We start from the raw sequence: 16,757 nt of genomic DNA, 5'->3' as shown, positions 1-16,757 counted from the left end.
ACTAGCACAACCGTCATACCGGATCTTCAGAAGGCCAGCTGACCGCTACCCCTTCCATACGTCACCTTCTCAAACAGCTACGCCACATCAACCCCAACGCTATCCACTCCATGACCTCAGAGTTGAGTTTGTACCCCAGGGCCGCGATAGTCGCCGTCTCGTCACGAAGTCCAAGTATCAGCTTCCCCATGCAGTAAGTTCTGCATACAGATAGGGCTGCATAGTAGCACACGTGGCGCCAAAAAGTCCCGACCGACTCCACGCCAACCTTCCAGCCTGCTTCTACACCCATCCTTCGAAGCAGGTAACCGACCTTCCTTGATCCTCCGCATGATCCTCCGCTTGCAAGCTTCCAGCGGCACAGTATCAAACGAGCCTATCGCTTCACGCATGCAAGGAGTCGCTCAAAACTTGGCAACGTCCGCGAAGGCGGGTCAAGAACCTTGGAAAGAAGCCTAGGTACCGTGCCGCAAAGATCCTACCTGCACGCCCCAGCCGTGCATTGAACAAACTGGGCAGCATCTGGGCGGCTATCACGCCAATGAAACACGTCAAACGGCATTCGTGGGAATAATAGAAGGAAGAATAGGGCGATGGGTAAGCGAATTGTGGGAGGCTGGTGTGGTTGCGCTGCGGCTGAGATTACCGCTTTGGGATTGCGGCGTAGTCGATGTGATACCGAGTTGCTGGGTCACCTTTGGAACCTTCCTTGGAAGGATCTTGTATCTCGTATCGAACTTCAATGAATCCTTCCTCGGTGGCTACCGAAATGAGAAAGTGAAATTGCATGATTCTAGAAGCGAGGGAAATCGTTCGATCATCGTTCTGGGAGCGGAGAGGGCGGCTATGATGAAGTTACGACATGGACCATGGTGTTGTGCGTGCGCAAATCTGGATTGGGCGTCTCGGATCGAAGCGAGCAACGCCAATCATGACATATGCGCTTTTCTGGTTTCCTTGCATTTGTTCCTTGCCTTGCCCTATCTAGATTATGTGAGTTCAACGAAACATGTTACAACCACAGACTCGGTACCTATGCATCTTCTGTCGCACAAATTACTCCTTCTGAGTTGATTCATCAACCCAAGACTGAGGTCGTTACATGATTCACAACTTTCCTTCACCTCCTCCTTGGAGCACATCGCGTACGAGCTTGAGGCCTTGCACGGCAAAGGCCACCATGTTGGCTTCGCGCTCGCTGCTCCCCGTCTCCGCTTCTCGAGTCACTGTCTCCCCGCCCTCCCGTGCCACGGCAAGCGCTACGTAGCCTGGTGTGCGGTTACGAGTCGTTCCCCCTGTCGGCCCTGCGGTTCCGCTCTCGCTGATGGTATACGTGCTTCCCAGTGTCTTACGCGTGTGCTCGGCGAGGCCAGAGACGATGGCAGGGGTTGGACCGCTGTAGGATTTGATGGTTTCCTGTGTCCAGCCGCAGTATGCGATTCGTGACTCGAGTGTGTACAGGGTAAGACCGCCGCGATAGTAGGTCGATGCGCCGGGGAAGGAGAGGAGTGCTGCGGAGATGAGACCGCCTGCTGCCTGGTCGGAGTGGTTAGTAGGTGGCTTTGAGTTGGACTGGGGGGTCTTACTGTCTCTGCTACCGAGATGGTCTCTTTGCGCTCTTTGAGGAGTGTGGCTACCTCTTGGACGATTTGCTGGAGCTCTTCGGGCGGGAATATGGGTGGTGACATTTTGAGGTATGCTGGATTGGGTAGTTACGCTTCTTCTCAAACTTGGAGTTTAAGCTTCAATTGTGTACAAACGTTCTTGTGTTAATAATTGTATCGGAGTTATGACGGACGTAGTCGCTTTCGGTGGGGTATGTCGAGGTTGTGACGTATGCGGGGTAGTTTCCATTACACCTCCAACCGTATAGATAGTATACCGAAATATTGTACATACAAAGCCAAACACAATTTACTTCAGACATCGAAAGCGAACCTCTCTTCTCCCCTCTTCATCAATCTGATTGGTATTGAGACACCCCTCAACTGCAGCGTGATGATACTCGCCATCTTGGTCTCAATCAAGTCCTGGGCTCTACCCGTAGCCATCTTGTATAGATCTCTCCTCTCCTTGCCTCCCTTTGGCATCTTCTCCACTTCTTCGTCACTAGCAAAGTCATCGACTGCGAGCTCAACGCTGTACTGAGAGAAGATCGCGGCCAACACTGCGAGAATCTCCACTTGAGCAAAGCGTCGACCAATGCATGATCGGAAGCCGTCACTAAAGGGAATGTATGAGCCTTTGACGGGCTTGAAGAGTTCGGATGAAGTGTCTTCGCCTGCCGGTCCACGTAGCCCTTCATCGTCATAGTTGATGTCGACGAAGTCGTTATCAGGCTTGCTATCCACGAGCCAGCGTTCAGGTCTGAATTGGTCTAGGTCGTCCTTGCTTGAGCCATCAGATGGTGTTGGCCAATACTTTGGGTTGCGATGTATGGCTGCGCTGAGGAATACGTGAGCGTCGCCGGGCACCATATACTGCTTTCCCCCGATATTCAATGGCTGCGCTCGACCCGGTGGAGTAGACTTTGGGATGTTGATGATTGGTTGCAGCAGCCGTAAAGTTTCGTTCATGACTGCCGCTGGCATGCTTCCGAATAGCTTCTGAAAGTGCTCTTCATACCTCCAGTCGTCTATGGGCTTGCCCGCAAATATGTTGTCGATGTCGTCCTGCAGCCGCTTCTGAGAGCCCCAGTTCATAGCGAGGAATACCATGGAGAAATGTAGTGTGTTGGCAGTTGTTTCGTGGCCCGCCAACATAAGCACAAATGCGTTACCCAGCAGGTCGCTCTTCGTGAAATTTGAACCCTCTTTCTTGGTGATGCCGCTTCCGCGGATCAGAGAGTCAAATATGTCCATGTTTGCTTGAGTCTCGCCAAACTCGACTTGGGTCTTCTTCATTTCATAGATCTCATCCATGTACTTACCCCATTCGTGGGCCGCATCGCTGACTTCACGATGCATTTTGACCGGAGATCGTGCTACGAGAACTTGTTAGATGGCATATTCAACTCGACGCGGTGTAGTAGCAGTAAGAGGGAACTTACCAAGCCACTTAAGTGGCATGACTTGAGTCCACATGATGTTGTGGAGCAGCTGGCTCAGAGCGGCCCTGTAGCTCATGGTGTAGCCAGGAGGGGCTTCCGATCCTACAAAGATAGAGTCTTCACTCTTTTTGTCCTCCACTTTCTTGCCCTCTTCGTGTGGCCATACTACGCGTACGTCGAAACCCGCTCCACTGATAACATAGAGAGCAAAGTTCATTGCCGCAACTGAAGGATCGGCAATAGTCTCATTGCCTTTACCGTCGGATCCGGCCCACAATCCCAGCATCGACTTTGCGTGATGGAGAGTCTCGTTGAACACGAGCTGATTGTTCTTGTCACCGAAACTTGGTGCGACAAGTTTGCGATGTGTGCGCCAATCTGATCCTTCAGTACTCACCAGATTCTTGCCGTAAATATCCAATGACGTGTACATCTCAAGGGGCTTGGGAAAGTCATTGCGGCGGGTGGTAATCTGAGTCACGGCTTCCGCGTCTGCAACAAAAACTACATTTCTGGTAGGAGATGCGACCATGAAGACGTCCATACCCATCTTCTCGAAAGGCCCATGTCCGGTCATGTAACTCCATTCTGGATTCAGAAGACTGCAATATCCAATTAATACCTCGCCTGATGTCAAGTCGAATTTACGTACTCAAACCACATGCCTCGCCATGATTGTGGCAGAAATCTCTCCAGTAACGGCAACCATAGCTTGAACGTCGACAGCCATAGGATGCTGAACGTATACCATGGCGCTACCACTACAGGTAGTCCCGAGCTCTTTGCTAGCGCGATATTGCGTTGCAGGCCCCGATACTTGGAGATTATCTGATAGATGGCAAAGCTCGCAATGACGCTAAAAACCAGGGTGGCAACCATGACGTTGTTTCGTCGGGAGGACTCCAAGCTCAAAGTGAGGCTATCGACACAAGAAATTGAGATCCGCACGGTCTCGCACTATCGAAGGCGCTGTCGTGAGGACGGTGAAGATGGTGCAGTGGATGGGTATTCGCCTTCCAGCGCGCAGAGGGGTTTGTGACGTATACATACGCGCGATCAATTTTGCCTCACAAGCGTTTCAGGGCCTCGGCTAGGGAGGATCGCTAGCAGATGCATCTCGCGTATGCGTGCTATATGCAACAACTGGCGGTACATTGAGGAATACGGATGAAGCCATCGTCTGATAGGCTGTGCTCACAAAATCGCTGCTCGTGTGGTGTTGCAATGCCATAGAGGTCTGCGTCATCAGTCATCGCTTCCGAAAAGGGCTTGGCGCCTTCGAATCGACGTGTTTCCTCATGTGTACCAGTTGTGTGACGCTTGCGCTCACCACGCATCTGCGAAACACAAAACATGAACGTCTGATCTAGTCGTACCACCAGGTAATGGGGACCGCTGGGAGGTGCGCGCTCGGCTGCAAACTCTGCGGTTCGTACGACGTCGTAGGACATGGCTCCGAGGAGCAGCGTCCAGGCAATACTCGCGCGCACCGCCTGGTGGACAGCGAGCAGACGAAGGTTCGCGTATAGCGTATATCGTCACTTGCGACGTCACAGGAATCCTTCCGTCATTGTTGACTGCAACTGTGTCAGCGCGTGCACTTGGATCTTCAGACGACAAAGCGAATGCGTTCGTTCCATGGATACGACTCACGGTTCACCGTGTCGCGCCGCTTTGCCGATTCACCAGCCCCCTCTGCATGTTGTTATGCCACATGCGGCAGGCAGGAGGACAAGGGCTACTACATCACTTGCCGTCTAGGGAGTTTGAATTTCTAGAAGCGTTGTTGCTCCGATCGATGGCAAGGCTTGGTATGCCGTGTCGCAGAGTGAAGCGACTACACCGACTCGACGGCAACTTCTCGACACGAGATTGACTCGCTTCTGCGCCGTCTTTTGGAGAGGTAGTCCAAGGGACACCCCGTTTTTCTACTGGACGCCTCATGCGTTCCACGTGGTAGAGCGACAGCCGCCAGGATGCTGTAAGCCAGGGTGTTCCCACGAGGGTCGCAGGCCGGCCTGGCTTAGACAATCTCGGTTGTGGGGTGTCGTCAATCGGACAGGTCCTCTCACGCATCAATCATCTAGTCTGAAGCAGACCGCAACTTGCCATAGCGCCGGTGAGCAGCAGGGCCGGGCAGAGTCGGCTCGTCATCTGACAAACTGGCTCAATGGCTATCTCTGTTCGGAGCTTAGCAGCAAAGGCACTGCTGTTTTGGATTGATGTCGCCGGGCAGCTGACCGTTTGTTTGCGGCAGGCCCTTCACGGCCGAGTAACCAGGTTACCTGAGCTTGGCCGTGTTGCAAGGGTGTCGAGGGCACTGCGGCGTGCACAGTACCGACCTACTCCAAGTGCACAATGGAGGGGTCTAGCAAATGTTCCTGACGCCATACTGGCGGTCGCGTGTTGCGGCGCGCTAGTTATTACCACTGACTTTGGAGCTCATGAAACTAACGTCAATAGAATTGGCCGGCGCCTCTCCGGCACCTGCCATGAGCAGCAGCCGCGATTTCCCTAGCAGACGAGGCGGACAAAAGGGTGATGCAGTTGTACACACACTACCTCGCCATGTGCCACCAGACTGCCTATAGGCGTCTCGCCAGGATCTGCAGCCCGGAAACGCAATGCTGATCTTTGGGCAGCAGAGTCGCAAGTGACAGGTCCTGTTCGCGGAGACTCGGCGCATGAATCGCTGCAACACCAGGACGAGCGCGAAGCTTCAGGTAAGCAGAGGGCTGCGGGCGCAGGAAGAGGCGCGGCGGCGTCGCGAGATATCGTCTGCAGCCACCAGCAGCGCATCACTTCCATCAACCTTCTCGAATGCCTCGGTGCCGCTGCAAAGTGGAGGCTGGCCGACTAGGGATCGTGACTAGCTGGCCTCAGAGCTCGGATCAGTTTCCTGAGTCTTCAGGGCCAGCAATTGGGCGGAAATTATCCGACTACAGCTGCTGACGGCCGGCGACGATGGTTGTTGCAGGGCGGAGGACCGCGCATCGCCGCACGAGACAGCGAGCACCGTGACTGTCACATAGCCGGCGCTGGTGTTGCAGCAGCAGCAAGTCATTATTGCAAGTAGACGTGTCGCCAACGGCTGCAGACGGCGGCCAAGTAGCAGCAATGGATGCGCGGTCGCGTCGGGCGGGAGCAACGTTTGCTGTCTGCAACGGCATCATCCTATGGCACATGACGGGCTCTGGCAGCGCGCGCTGTTTGATACAACGGTCCCCATGTCGTCCTTGACGATGGCCACACAGCGCGTCTGGTGGCTCCGCGCTGCTACCCTGGTCTCGTAGCCTGGTCAATGGCACAAGCGACCTGTGTGCTGCACATCCTTCGCTTTCGCGCTAATACGCCGCCTTTGCATCCTCGTCCATCTCTCCAGGCTTCGGTATGGTGTTCTCCCCTCCCGACACGCCCATCGCCCACCGTAACCCCAACCGTCACCACGCCTAACTCGCACTGCTGTCCACCACCACCGCCAGTGTGCCTGACCCAGCGCTGACCCGCCTCCCGCCCCCCGTCGCGTCTCGCTTTGAGCTGTTCCTTTTTGCGACTGATTTAGTTTCGCGCCTCTTGTGATTGCGCCCTGGCCCCTTCGTTCGCACGGCCCGGTCTTAATAGCGCCACTTTTCGCCGACCAAGCCAGCAAACGTCGACAGCATAGACCGTCCGCGACTCAGCTATTTGGGCCTTACCTGCTTCGGATAGTTGTCTCCGGCTCCATGGTAAGAGAGTCTTGCCCAAGGCTAGGTCCTTTCTTCGCGCACGCGGCATAGGAAAGCTCCCGTCCTGCATCCCACTCTGGCCTCCGAGCACTTGCCCTGCGACGCTTTCCAAACTCTTCCCCTCTTCCAGGCGATGACGCGGGTTGGGCTGTCATCTGCAAATCATCTTTGACTTCCCATTCGCTGACTCTGGCGAATTGGTCTTTTCCTGACCCTGCGACTGCCGAGGCCGCCCTCTCCACCACCTGCCCACCCCCCGCGACCTTCCTGGCTTTTGCCGTTTGGTGGTCCTGGGACCATCCGTTTTGCCCAGTAGTCGTCTGTCATACATAGCCGCATGGCCATAGCGGATTCCGTCTGGCATATCTAAGGATGGCTGATCCTGACGCGCCCGGCCAGTCTAAGAGAGCTCGTTTGGGCTCCGGCAATCTTGATCATCCGCAGTATAACGGCCACGGATTTCCACCCCCTCCTCCACCGCCTCATACCCAACCCACTCGACCTCCATCCCATCCCACTTTGGTCCAGGCTTCTCCCCCCTACGCTTCTCACGGCTTACCGGTTCCGTCTGCCCAGTACCCTTCTCACGTTCAAGGCTATCCCGGACCGCTACCTTCACCGTCCCTTCCGCCATCTGATATTCGTGCCCTTGCGGACCCACGGAACATACCCTCACCTCGTCAGCATTCCAATGGCGTTACTGGAGCATCGCCTGTGACGATCCCCCAGGACCGAATCAACAGCTACCGTCCCCCACTCACACCTCAGACAACCACTGCGCCAGAGCAACACAGTTCCCGGTCCACCAGCGTCAGTATCAGTGTCGACGTCAAGTCTCAAAGTCAGACTCCCATGGAGCATGGCGGCCACCACCAGCCGTGGGCAATCAACCACGAGCATCGCCCCAATGGCAGCATACCAAATGGATACAACCACGCCATAAGTCCATCACACCCCAACGGACCGCCATATCATGTCCAGCCTCCACCACCTGTCCAGCAGCAGTATGCCGCTCCTGCTACGCCCTATGCGCAGACTCCGTACATGAACGACTATGGAAACGCGCAACAGATACGGCGAAAGCAGGTGCGCGCCACCCAAGCGTGTAACCACTGCCGTTCGCGAAAGCAAAAGTGTGACGAAGCACGACCGTGCCAGTTCTGCAGAGAGAACAACTTTGACTGCCAGTACAAGGACGTCCCGCCACCCAAGTGCGTTGCTCCCTCCCCCCTTTGGTTCATCGCTGACCCACCCTAGGCAAGACAGAAGCATGATGCAACTTCAAGAAAGCGTTAACAGCATATCTGAAGTCCTGTCGCAGTTCGTGGACCAGTTCAACGGCTGGAAATCCAGTGTAGAGAGCCGGCTCCCACAGCCGCGAGACCACGAGATGATGTCGAATCACGCTTCGCCCGTAGCTTCTTTCTCGGCACCCCCGAGAGAGCACGGCACATCTAGATGGCCTACTCCCATACAGGGAAGAGGACACATCGGCCGGGTCAACAGCAACCTGAAGATGGAGTCTCCCATCGCTCCTCACTCGAACATGATGTCGCCTTTGGGCGGACAAGCATCGGCATCCATCAAGCAGGAGTCTCAGTTCGCGCCACCTCCTCAGCAACCGGCCACACCAGCCGAGAGTGTAAGGACAGACCGCAGCCATGCCACTGAGACCAGTCCCAAGGAACAGACCGGTCTGCAAGGTGATCACACCACACCTGCGCACAAGCTGCTCGACGAATGGCAGCAAATGAGCATTTTCTATCAAGGTATTCCTTATCTAAGAAGGCTAATGGACAACGGTCGTGAAGTCTCGGACTACCCGATGCAGCTTGAGCAGGATCGCGGTCTGTTGCGCGTCTGGGGTGTTGGCGAGGGCCAAGACCTAAACGACGGAGCGCAGGGACCCGGAAGCCCGGAGAGCAGCAACGACTCCGAAGCCGCATCACCAGCACCTGGCAAAGAAGGGCTATGGGGCTATCCATTTTCTCCAGATGCCGGTTCCGTAAAGACTCCGATCGGCACACCTCGAGAGTACTTCTCCCATCAGCCGCGGCAAGCCACTAGCAACGGGCTTGGTTCAGATGGTCGGCCCGACTTCTCGCGCCCAGTCATGTTCGAGTTGCTCAGGTCCTACATGGAGACGATGCACATATTCCACCCGTTCATGAACGAGACCAAGCTCAGGCGCATGTTCAAGGACTTCAGCGATCAATATAGTCCTGATGCAAGGCCTATGAACCCCCGCTCGCCTGCTCCCGTCCATGGCGTAAAGCGAAAACACTCGGAGAGCAACTTCGAAGGAGGATTAGCAACAGGTCGCGGCGAGATCGAGAGGTCTCTGCGCAACGCGATTGTACTGCTCGTCCTTGCTCTTGGTAAAGTCTGCGCTCACACAGATCCCTTGCCCGCGCCGAAGAACGACCGGCATCCATACGTCAACGAATGGGGAACCTTTAGAGAATCTCCACACCCCAATGGCGGCAGTTTCACCAGCGAGACCTCCGATGAAAATCGCCCCAGGAACATCGACCTACTACCTGGCATGGCCTACTATGCCTACGCCACCGATATCCTAGGAAATCAACAAGGAGGTAACACTGTCGCGCATGCGCAAGCTAATCTCCTAGCTGCACTGTTCCTCAGTCAGTATGCTCGCGTACTGGAGAGTTGGAGCTGGATCAACAACGCGTGTCGCATCGCCCTGGTTCTCATCAAGGCCGACTACAGCAAGCTACTCCGTCAGAATAGCGACCGAAGACATACATGGAGCGGCAAGGAGAGATACAGACTCAACCTGGTGATGTGTGTCTACTGGACAGCTCTTCAACTGGAATCGTGAGTATTTTCATTTGAATAGACTTATCGTTTGCTGATAGTTTCTAGTGATATCCTGGCAGAGATGAGCACTCTACCACCTTCCGGCATTTCTGCACATCAAAGCGAGATCATGTACCCCGAAGGCGTCAACGAGAGTTGTTTGCAAGACCAGGATAGCAACTTCGCGCAGCAAGAGGTGGAAGTACGCGCAGGCCCCAGGCAAGACTTGATGATGAAGCTGTACTCCACGCAGACATTCCTACGAGTTGTTCTCAACGTAGCGCATAACGCTCTATACGGCCCCACTGGCCGCATGACCTTCGACCCTACCAGCTTCAAGGAGGTTGCTCACCACGCACTCACCCACAAGGAGATACTGGAAGGTTGGCGGAAGCTGCTCACACCGGAACTAGCCTGGTCGGACGACGAGTTACCCTCGACAGATCTCAACATTGCTCGTGTACGCGCCAAGTACTATGGTGGCCTATACATGATGTTGCGACCCTACCTCAAGCTTGCGAGTCACACGCTCGAGTTCCCGCCTCCGCCCCCAGGCACGACCGGCGCTGCACAGCACAACTCGCCATCGCCTTATCCAAGTGCGGCTACAAACCGAAACGTGCAAATGGTTGACCTCAGCGAAGACCAGCACAAGATTATCAAGATCGCTTGCCAATGTATTGACGCTGCTATTCGGAGTACTATTGCATTTGATCGCGTAGGCGAAGAGCCAGGCAGCACGTACCACTACTTCACACCCACGCGCAAGAAGAGGCTCATAGTAACCAACGTCTTCGGCACACTTCACGCGTAAGTTTGCATCAGATTATTGCCTTGGCATCTTAACTAACACATACCCCAGACAATTCGGTAACATGCTCGTTCTAGCCTCGGTTTACAAATCCAAATTATACCCCCTACTACCCAGCGATACCTGGCTCACCAAGGCCAACCTCGCCGCCCTCTTCCGCCGCACGATTTCTGTCATTAGCGACGTGGCGCAAAACTCGCCAATCCTCCGCATGGATCTCGAGATCCTCAAAAACGTCCAGAGGCAACAGGGTCTCGAATGAAGCAATCAACATCATGACGACATATCCAACATCGGCCAGGCGCATTGGCATGACGACTCCCGCCCTGCGCGCCCATCCGACGATGTATATCCGTGTCTCCTGCACACGGCAGCCACCCTCGATCTGAACCGCCATCCGACACGCGCCATTGTCTGGTGGATCCGGGCCGATATCGATCTGAACGTGCATGATGATTTGCATGAGTAGACTCCGCGGAAGCTGCACGTAACATTCTTTCTGGACATTCATATATTTGCTTTTTGGGTTCCATCAATCTCGCCTCTGTTTTATTCCCACCACCCTCGTCGATCAGGACAGCTTTTTATTGTTAGAAAGAGAGCGAAACGCATTGTTACATGCGCAGCAACAACCGCACACGCGAACGGCAACGAAACGGAAGGCTTCTTTTCCTTTGGACTCTTTGGAATTATCTACCATCATCATTGGGCGGCTAGCGCTGAAACTAAGCATTTCGGAATCCATCATTTCCTCCCTCTTTTCCTTTGCGTCTCAGATCTTGTCCTCGCGTATCTCTGGATTAACCCAAGTTACCCGCTGTATGCACACATATCCGCCCAAGGCTTGGTAGCGGGGACGGAGCAAGTTTTCTCAACTGCAACTAAACCTTTGCTTTTCCTCACACCACTGCACGCCGGACCACAGATATGGGTATACCCAGGGACCTTTTCTCGTTCTCCTCTCTCTTCCCCGTCATCGTTCACCGATCAGACTAGGGGTCTATGTTACGTTTGTGGAGGGTGGTGTGGAGTCGGACGTCGGAGCGCATCTACATCGATGCACGCTAGGACTCGCGAATTAGGAGATCTTGGGTTCTAGGTCCAAGCCACAGCACTTACAACCCTGTCGCTTTGTCGCAATAATCACAATGTATCGGGCCCGCATCGCATTTGCAATCCCATCCATTTTACTTTGCTTTTCGCAGCCGGACCCTCGAGCATACCGTTCATGCAATGGTGGAACTTTGATCTACAGGTCCGCGGCTTTTCTTTCCGTGGCTCTCACCCAACGGCTTTGGATGGCCGCATTTCAAGTCGTAAGCCGTATCGCGAACAGCCTGCAAGATGACCGTGTTTCGTGTGCTCACTAACGGTACTTCCTCGGTCTAATACTGTGGCGTCGCACGCCCCGCTCCGGCTTGGGATTGGGAGAGATTGGTCCGCACGGGTGCAGCGCCTCAGCCGTTTCGCTCGTGCGGGCTGGCTGCGGTTCGCCGACTCCTGCTCTACCGCCGCCCGCCCCCCAAGTGTCACACATCACGGTAGTAATTGTTTGTAATAATCTGATTGATGATTATCTCACACCGATCAGACAGAGTCCAATACCATGGCTCCGTCTCAAACTGTATCGCAAACTCTATCTTGCAGTCGCGATGCATCCCTGCTGTCGATTATGCGGCGCGAGCATTTCAAGGGACGTATACAGATGCGGTGGTTCGGGCGACCGGTACATTCACAGAGGCAAAGAAGCAACAAAAGCTATCTTGAACGTCAAGGGTAAATCCGTTACATGCGCGACTAATCATCATACGATCTAACATGATCCGATTATTACTGCTACATTTCGCGGAACCCAGGGTTCCCGGAAAGGGTATCAATATGCGCAACATCCAACCTGCATACCAAGTCCAAACCCACGATCTCTAGTCGCTGCCCAACCAGCTTCAAATGCAAAATGCAATGCAATGCAAGTAAATCAGTACATAACGCCTCATCTCCAAGTCCATTTTCCTACGGAAAAAAGTGTGAGTGGGTTATTCAAAAAGGTGTGTATGTACTACGCGATCCACGTGCTCCCCCTCTGCATGAAAGGAGGGCGTCTCGTCGCGTAAAAGAAAAGCAAAGAGCACACGGGCGGGTAACCTACGAACCTAGACTAAACAATTGCCAAACGCACCTGCCGTATATGATACCACCTGCATAGTCCCAAGGCGAATTGAATGAATAACTTGAAATAGTCATATTTTCACCGCTCTCATTGTTGATTAACCCGTTGCGACTTCGCTTTCGTGTTCGCAACAAAATGCTCATGTGGTTACGCAGTACCAATGACTTTAGCGGCTTTTCCCTCACCGCAACAACGACAATGATGGCGGAAAACGTATGCGAAGGACGGGAGCGGCACATGTTGCCAACTTTACTAACCGTGAACCCTTCATCTGACTAAAAACAAACATGCATCGCGCTCATCAAGGTAACCGCCTGGCAAGTTCCAACGTCTGCGCGAAACACCCAAATAGGCAATAAATCACGCCAAAAAAGCAGAACAGCACCCTTCAACATCAACTTGATTGCTTGAACTACTGCACGCAAAGTCCGGTTCACTAGCAACGTTGACAGCAACTTGTCCCTGGCGTGCTTACACAATAGACACATCCCCAATCCCCCCGGCGCTATTTGCGGCTCGAGCGAGCGAAGTGTGAAGAGCGAAGCGCGAAGAAAAAACGTGACGGCGGGTTCCGGTCAAGACGATCAGAGTAGCGCGGACCCTGAGCCTTGAAGTTGGACTAGAGCAGAGACAGAAGTTATTGATGACGGGTGTTGAAGCTAGTTTAGTCACGGTACCCACGTGCTCCGTTGCAAGCTAGGTGGGCACGCTCGGAAGCTTTACGGCGGGTGAGGTGACGTACCGGACTTGGTGCCGAATGTTGGAGGGGCTCGTTCTGGAGTACGTACTACTTACTTACGCTATGAATGCGACTAAGGAGGGTGCGGTGAAGGTGGATTCTCGTACGAGATATTTTTGGGGGGAGGCTGGGAGTGTTGCGACAGTTGTTTACTGAGCGCCTACTGCGGTTGATGTTCGGAATGTCTGGCAAATCGTACGTGTTGGACAATGTGTGCATGAGTAAGATGCTGATGCGTTGGTTGCCGGGTGCAGGCCGTCGATCATTTGGGGTAACCTTGTCTATGTTGGAGTCGCAACGTACAACTCCTTTCCATTCGCGTATGCTGCGCTCTCCAAAGTCGCAGTCGTTGCATGGACTCCTTTTCCTATTCATTTACTTCGCGCAGCATCTACTGCAAAGTGCACTGTATCCTGTCGATCATGCATCATTGCTGAAAGTGTCCTGCTTTTCCGCAGTCATCGGACCTTTCTCCATTGCCTGTCCAGCGGTCAAGGAAGATTTCATCATCTGATAAACTTGACAAAGCAGTAGACGGCGATATCCCACGTTCCCGAGGCACACCCAGAAACGGCAAACATGGCACGGAGTACGAGTAGAGTTTGATACGGTGAAGCAACGTTGGGCAGCAACGAGCATTTCTCTGGTTCAAAATGCTGGGAAATGAGCTGGAAAAGGGCGTCATTGAGGTGTTGCGGAGGAGACTCCGTTGCGTGAACTTGTCACGGGTGTTGCTGCCAGGTGGGATAAGGTTGCGGCACATTCGCTTTCCATCGGCAAGTTCAGCTTCCTGGGGGGGCGCGTGGTTGCCATACCTTGTCTCGCAGTCGCCGACGACCTTGATGCCTTATGCTACGCAGCTACGACAGGCTTGTAGCGCGTGCGACATCGTATTTTGACTCTTGAGGCAAATCCGATTCATGCTGCCGGTGATGGCGAATGATGTGATTATGTCGGTTGTCGATGCCGACTGTACGCTAGACGCGACTCGATTATTAGGTTTACACAGCTGGGTACTCGTAGCACGTGTTTTCGTGTTTGCTTTTTCTTCTTTATACTTTGAGTATATACTCGGAGTAGGCGCGCGCGTGGGTCTTGACAAGAGTCAAACCTGTTTGATGCTCGTATTCGACTATATTCAGCAACATCACCGGTACAACGACCCGGCCATACAAAGTCCTTTGATGCGAATTTCTCTGATGTTGACACCTGGGCAGTTGCCAAGATGGGTAGGCGTGTGGAAGGCGGGCGGAGGAGATACCCGCAGATCCCACAACCCCATACAGACATCGCTTTCGCGTCCCCAGTAATCCGTGGACCGCGACTGCGGACGTATCACACCGACAGACAGCCCTGTGTAGCGAAAGAGAAGGTACATGACACAACCACCAAGCTCGCCTTTAGCCTTGAGAAAGTGAGGCTCCCTCAACGGTAGCCGCGTCGATAGGATCTCCAAGGCGTTACTAGCAGTGTGACAGGAAGATGTGCTCAGATCCGCCTTGCAAGCCAAGTCCCCATCCAGGCCATCAACCCCAACAGCACATGCAGTCGCAACACCGGTCGTCGAATCAGTATCCCACGCAGGCGAGACGTTGACAAGAAAAGTAACACCAACCACGCTGTGCTTTCCCGCTGACTGAGTCTTCGCCAATCGAACGTTTGCTCCCTCACCGATTAGACAGGCAACGCATCGGCTAGAGGCAGCTCCCACAGGAAAGGCCACCTACCGCGTTACTGCAGCCGAAATTGTAACGGGATACCCCGCAACGGTACATAGGTGAGGGAAATGCAAGATGCGCATTATGCGCCTATTATTAACATTGTCTCAGCTGGCATGCTGCATGTACACCGGTGGATGGTGAGTGTTGAGTATGCACGATAGGGCCTTTTGACTCCGATTCCTATCGACGATTGCTTATCGCAAACAATTGCATGGCGACTTGGAGACGTTCTCCGGCATGCCACTTTGGTGACGATAGCCGGTAAGCAGCTAGGGTCTGGGGTGCAGATAGTGGTATCCGGTGCGGGAGGGGCCCCTGACCCAGCTCTAGCTGCAACATCGAAACGCGCATACAGTGGAGAACCTGTACGGGCGGAGTAGATTGAAGACACCCTGGAATGTTCTGAGCGTCTTCTTTGCGCGTCTCATCGAGCGTGCAATCTCGGTCATGATCTCCCCGGCTTCGGTACGACTTGTACTTTCGCAGTGAGTACTGCTCGTGCGCTGAGCAGCGGCTGTCGGCCACATTTCGGTGACGAACCTCTTGTTCGTGCACGTATCGCGACGAGCCCCAAAGAGGATCGAAGGCGCAAGCGAACGGCTGATACAACTCGGCCCTTCCACTGACGACGCTCGGATTTCTTCACGACAAGAGGTCCGAGAGATGTGTCGTGCATGGTGTTGAGGAGACTGTGTCAGTTCTCAGTTCATATGGCATGATGAGACGATGCGGCTTGTCCTTCCAATTCAATCAGAGACCTTGTCAATCGTTAGCCTCATTCGTTCCAATAGAGCTTGTCCATGCCATGGTTTTTCGGCCGTACTTTCAAGAAATCGGTTTGCATATTCGCAGCTTTTGCTATGTGCTGTCCGGGTTACCCTTCGAAGAGCTCGTTACACAACATCGGACCCCTCAGCGGTTCCGGATCTGTCAGACCGCAACTTCGGAGCCTTGAGCGCAGCGGTATGCCTGCACCGCGCATGCACAATATGTGATATCCACATAACGAGACACGGCTTCTGTCGATGTTCGAGACAGTGCAGGGTCCCGGTGGGGCTGTCGCGATGGCGAAATCTGCTCAAGCATGAGCGACGTCGCGATGCCTCGCATCGACTAGTCAAGGCAATCACAACACCTCGCTTGTCGACAACGACAGTGCTCTGAACACCTGCAGCTGGAGTTTCGTCCGGGTCGTCGCAGCGGTCAGCGAGCCGTGCGAGGACGCCGACATGGTACCTTGATGCCCAACGGACGATCAAGGCCGGCCTCAAGACGGACCGCAAATTGAGAGATACAGCCGAGATGCCAATATACGGCTTACACGCCGGGACCGCTTCGCACATCATAAGCAAGTCATCCAAAGCCAAAGCTAAATCGTTCTGACTGTGGTGATGCCCAACGCAAGCGACGAAATGTGGAACTGAGCACATTGCGAAACTGCAGTCCTGGATCCTCGTGGGTTCTTGTGGAAGCGAGAATGTGTGGCGGAGTCAGACAGATGTCGTGCAGTAGAGAGGCCGGTGACCCACTGTTAGAAAGCTTGACTAGACGCGAGATGTACTGAATTGTAAACTCGTTTCGAAGTCGTTGCGAGTTTCGAGATGGCTACTGTTGATGCGACAAGAAGTGTGGTAGGCAGATTCGATGAGAGGATTAGTGATCGAGTTCTTAAACCCAGAAAGGCAGCAGCCCAAGTGAAGAGGCCTTGGTAATGTGGCGTAGACT

The 16,757-nt window shown here is 54.0% G+C and overlaps 3 protein-coding genes across 3 annotated transcripts; 1 reads left to right on the top strand and 2 right to left on the bottom strand.

The window, feature by feature from the left end:
- Positions 1-1,107: 1,107 nt before the first annotated feature.
- Positions 1,108-1,688, bottom strand: J4E78_005613 (uncharacterized protein; the record flags this gene model as incomplete). The annotated part of the gene is made up of 2 exons (XM_049366232.1): positions 1,108-1,536; positions 1,587-1,688. 2 exons carry the CDS (start codon positions 1,686-1,688, stop codon positions 1,108-1,110), a joined length of 531 nt encoding a protein of 176 aa, XP_049221958.1.
- Positions 1,689-1,919: 231 nt separating this feature from the next.
- On the bottom strand, positions 1,920-3,928 carry J4E78_005612 (uncharacterized protein; the record flags this gene model as incomplete). The annotated part of the gene is made up of 3 exons (XM_049366231.1): positions 1,920-2,983; positions 3,050-3,651; positions 3,702-3,928. The coding sequence occupies 3 exons, from the start codon at positions 3,926-3,928 to the stop codon at positions 1,920-1,922; spliced, it is 1,893 nt and encodes a 630-aa protein (XP_049221957.1).
- Positions 3,929-7,146: 3,218 nt separating this feature from the next.
- J4E78_005611 (uncharacterized protein) lies at positions 7,147-10,667 on the top strand (the record flags this gene model as incomplete). Its single annotated transcript, XM_049366230.1, has 4 exons — positions 7,147-7,985; positions 8,032-9,612; positions 9,661-10,404; positions 10,457-10,667. The coding sequence occupies 4 exons, from the start codon at positions 7,147-7,149 to the stop codon at positions 10,665-10,667; spliced, it is 3,375 nt and encodes a 1,124-aa protein (XP_049221956.1).
- Between the last annotated feature and the right edge of the window lie 6,090 nt (positions 10,668-16,757).

Source organism: Alternaria triticimaculans (genome assembly GCF_023758025.1).
Source record: "Alternaria triticimaculans strain BMP 0046 chromosome Unknown scaffold_7, whole genome shotgun sequence".
Classification (NCBI taxonomy): Eukaryota; Fungi; Ascomycota; class Dothideomycetes; order Pleosporales; family Pleosporaceae; genus Alternaria; species Alternaria triticimaculans.
Note: the sequence above shows the minus strand (reverse complement) of the source record. Positions and strands in the feature narration are given on the sequence as shown.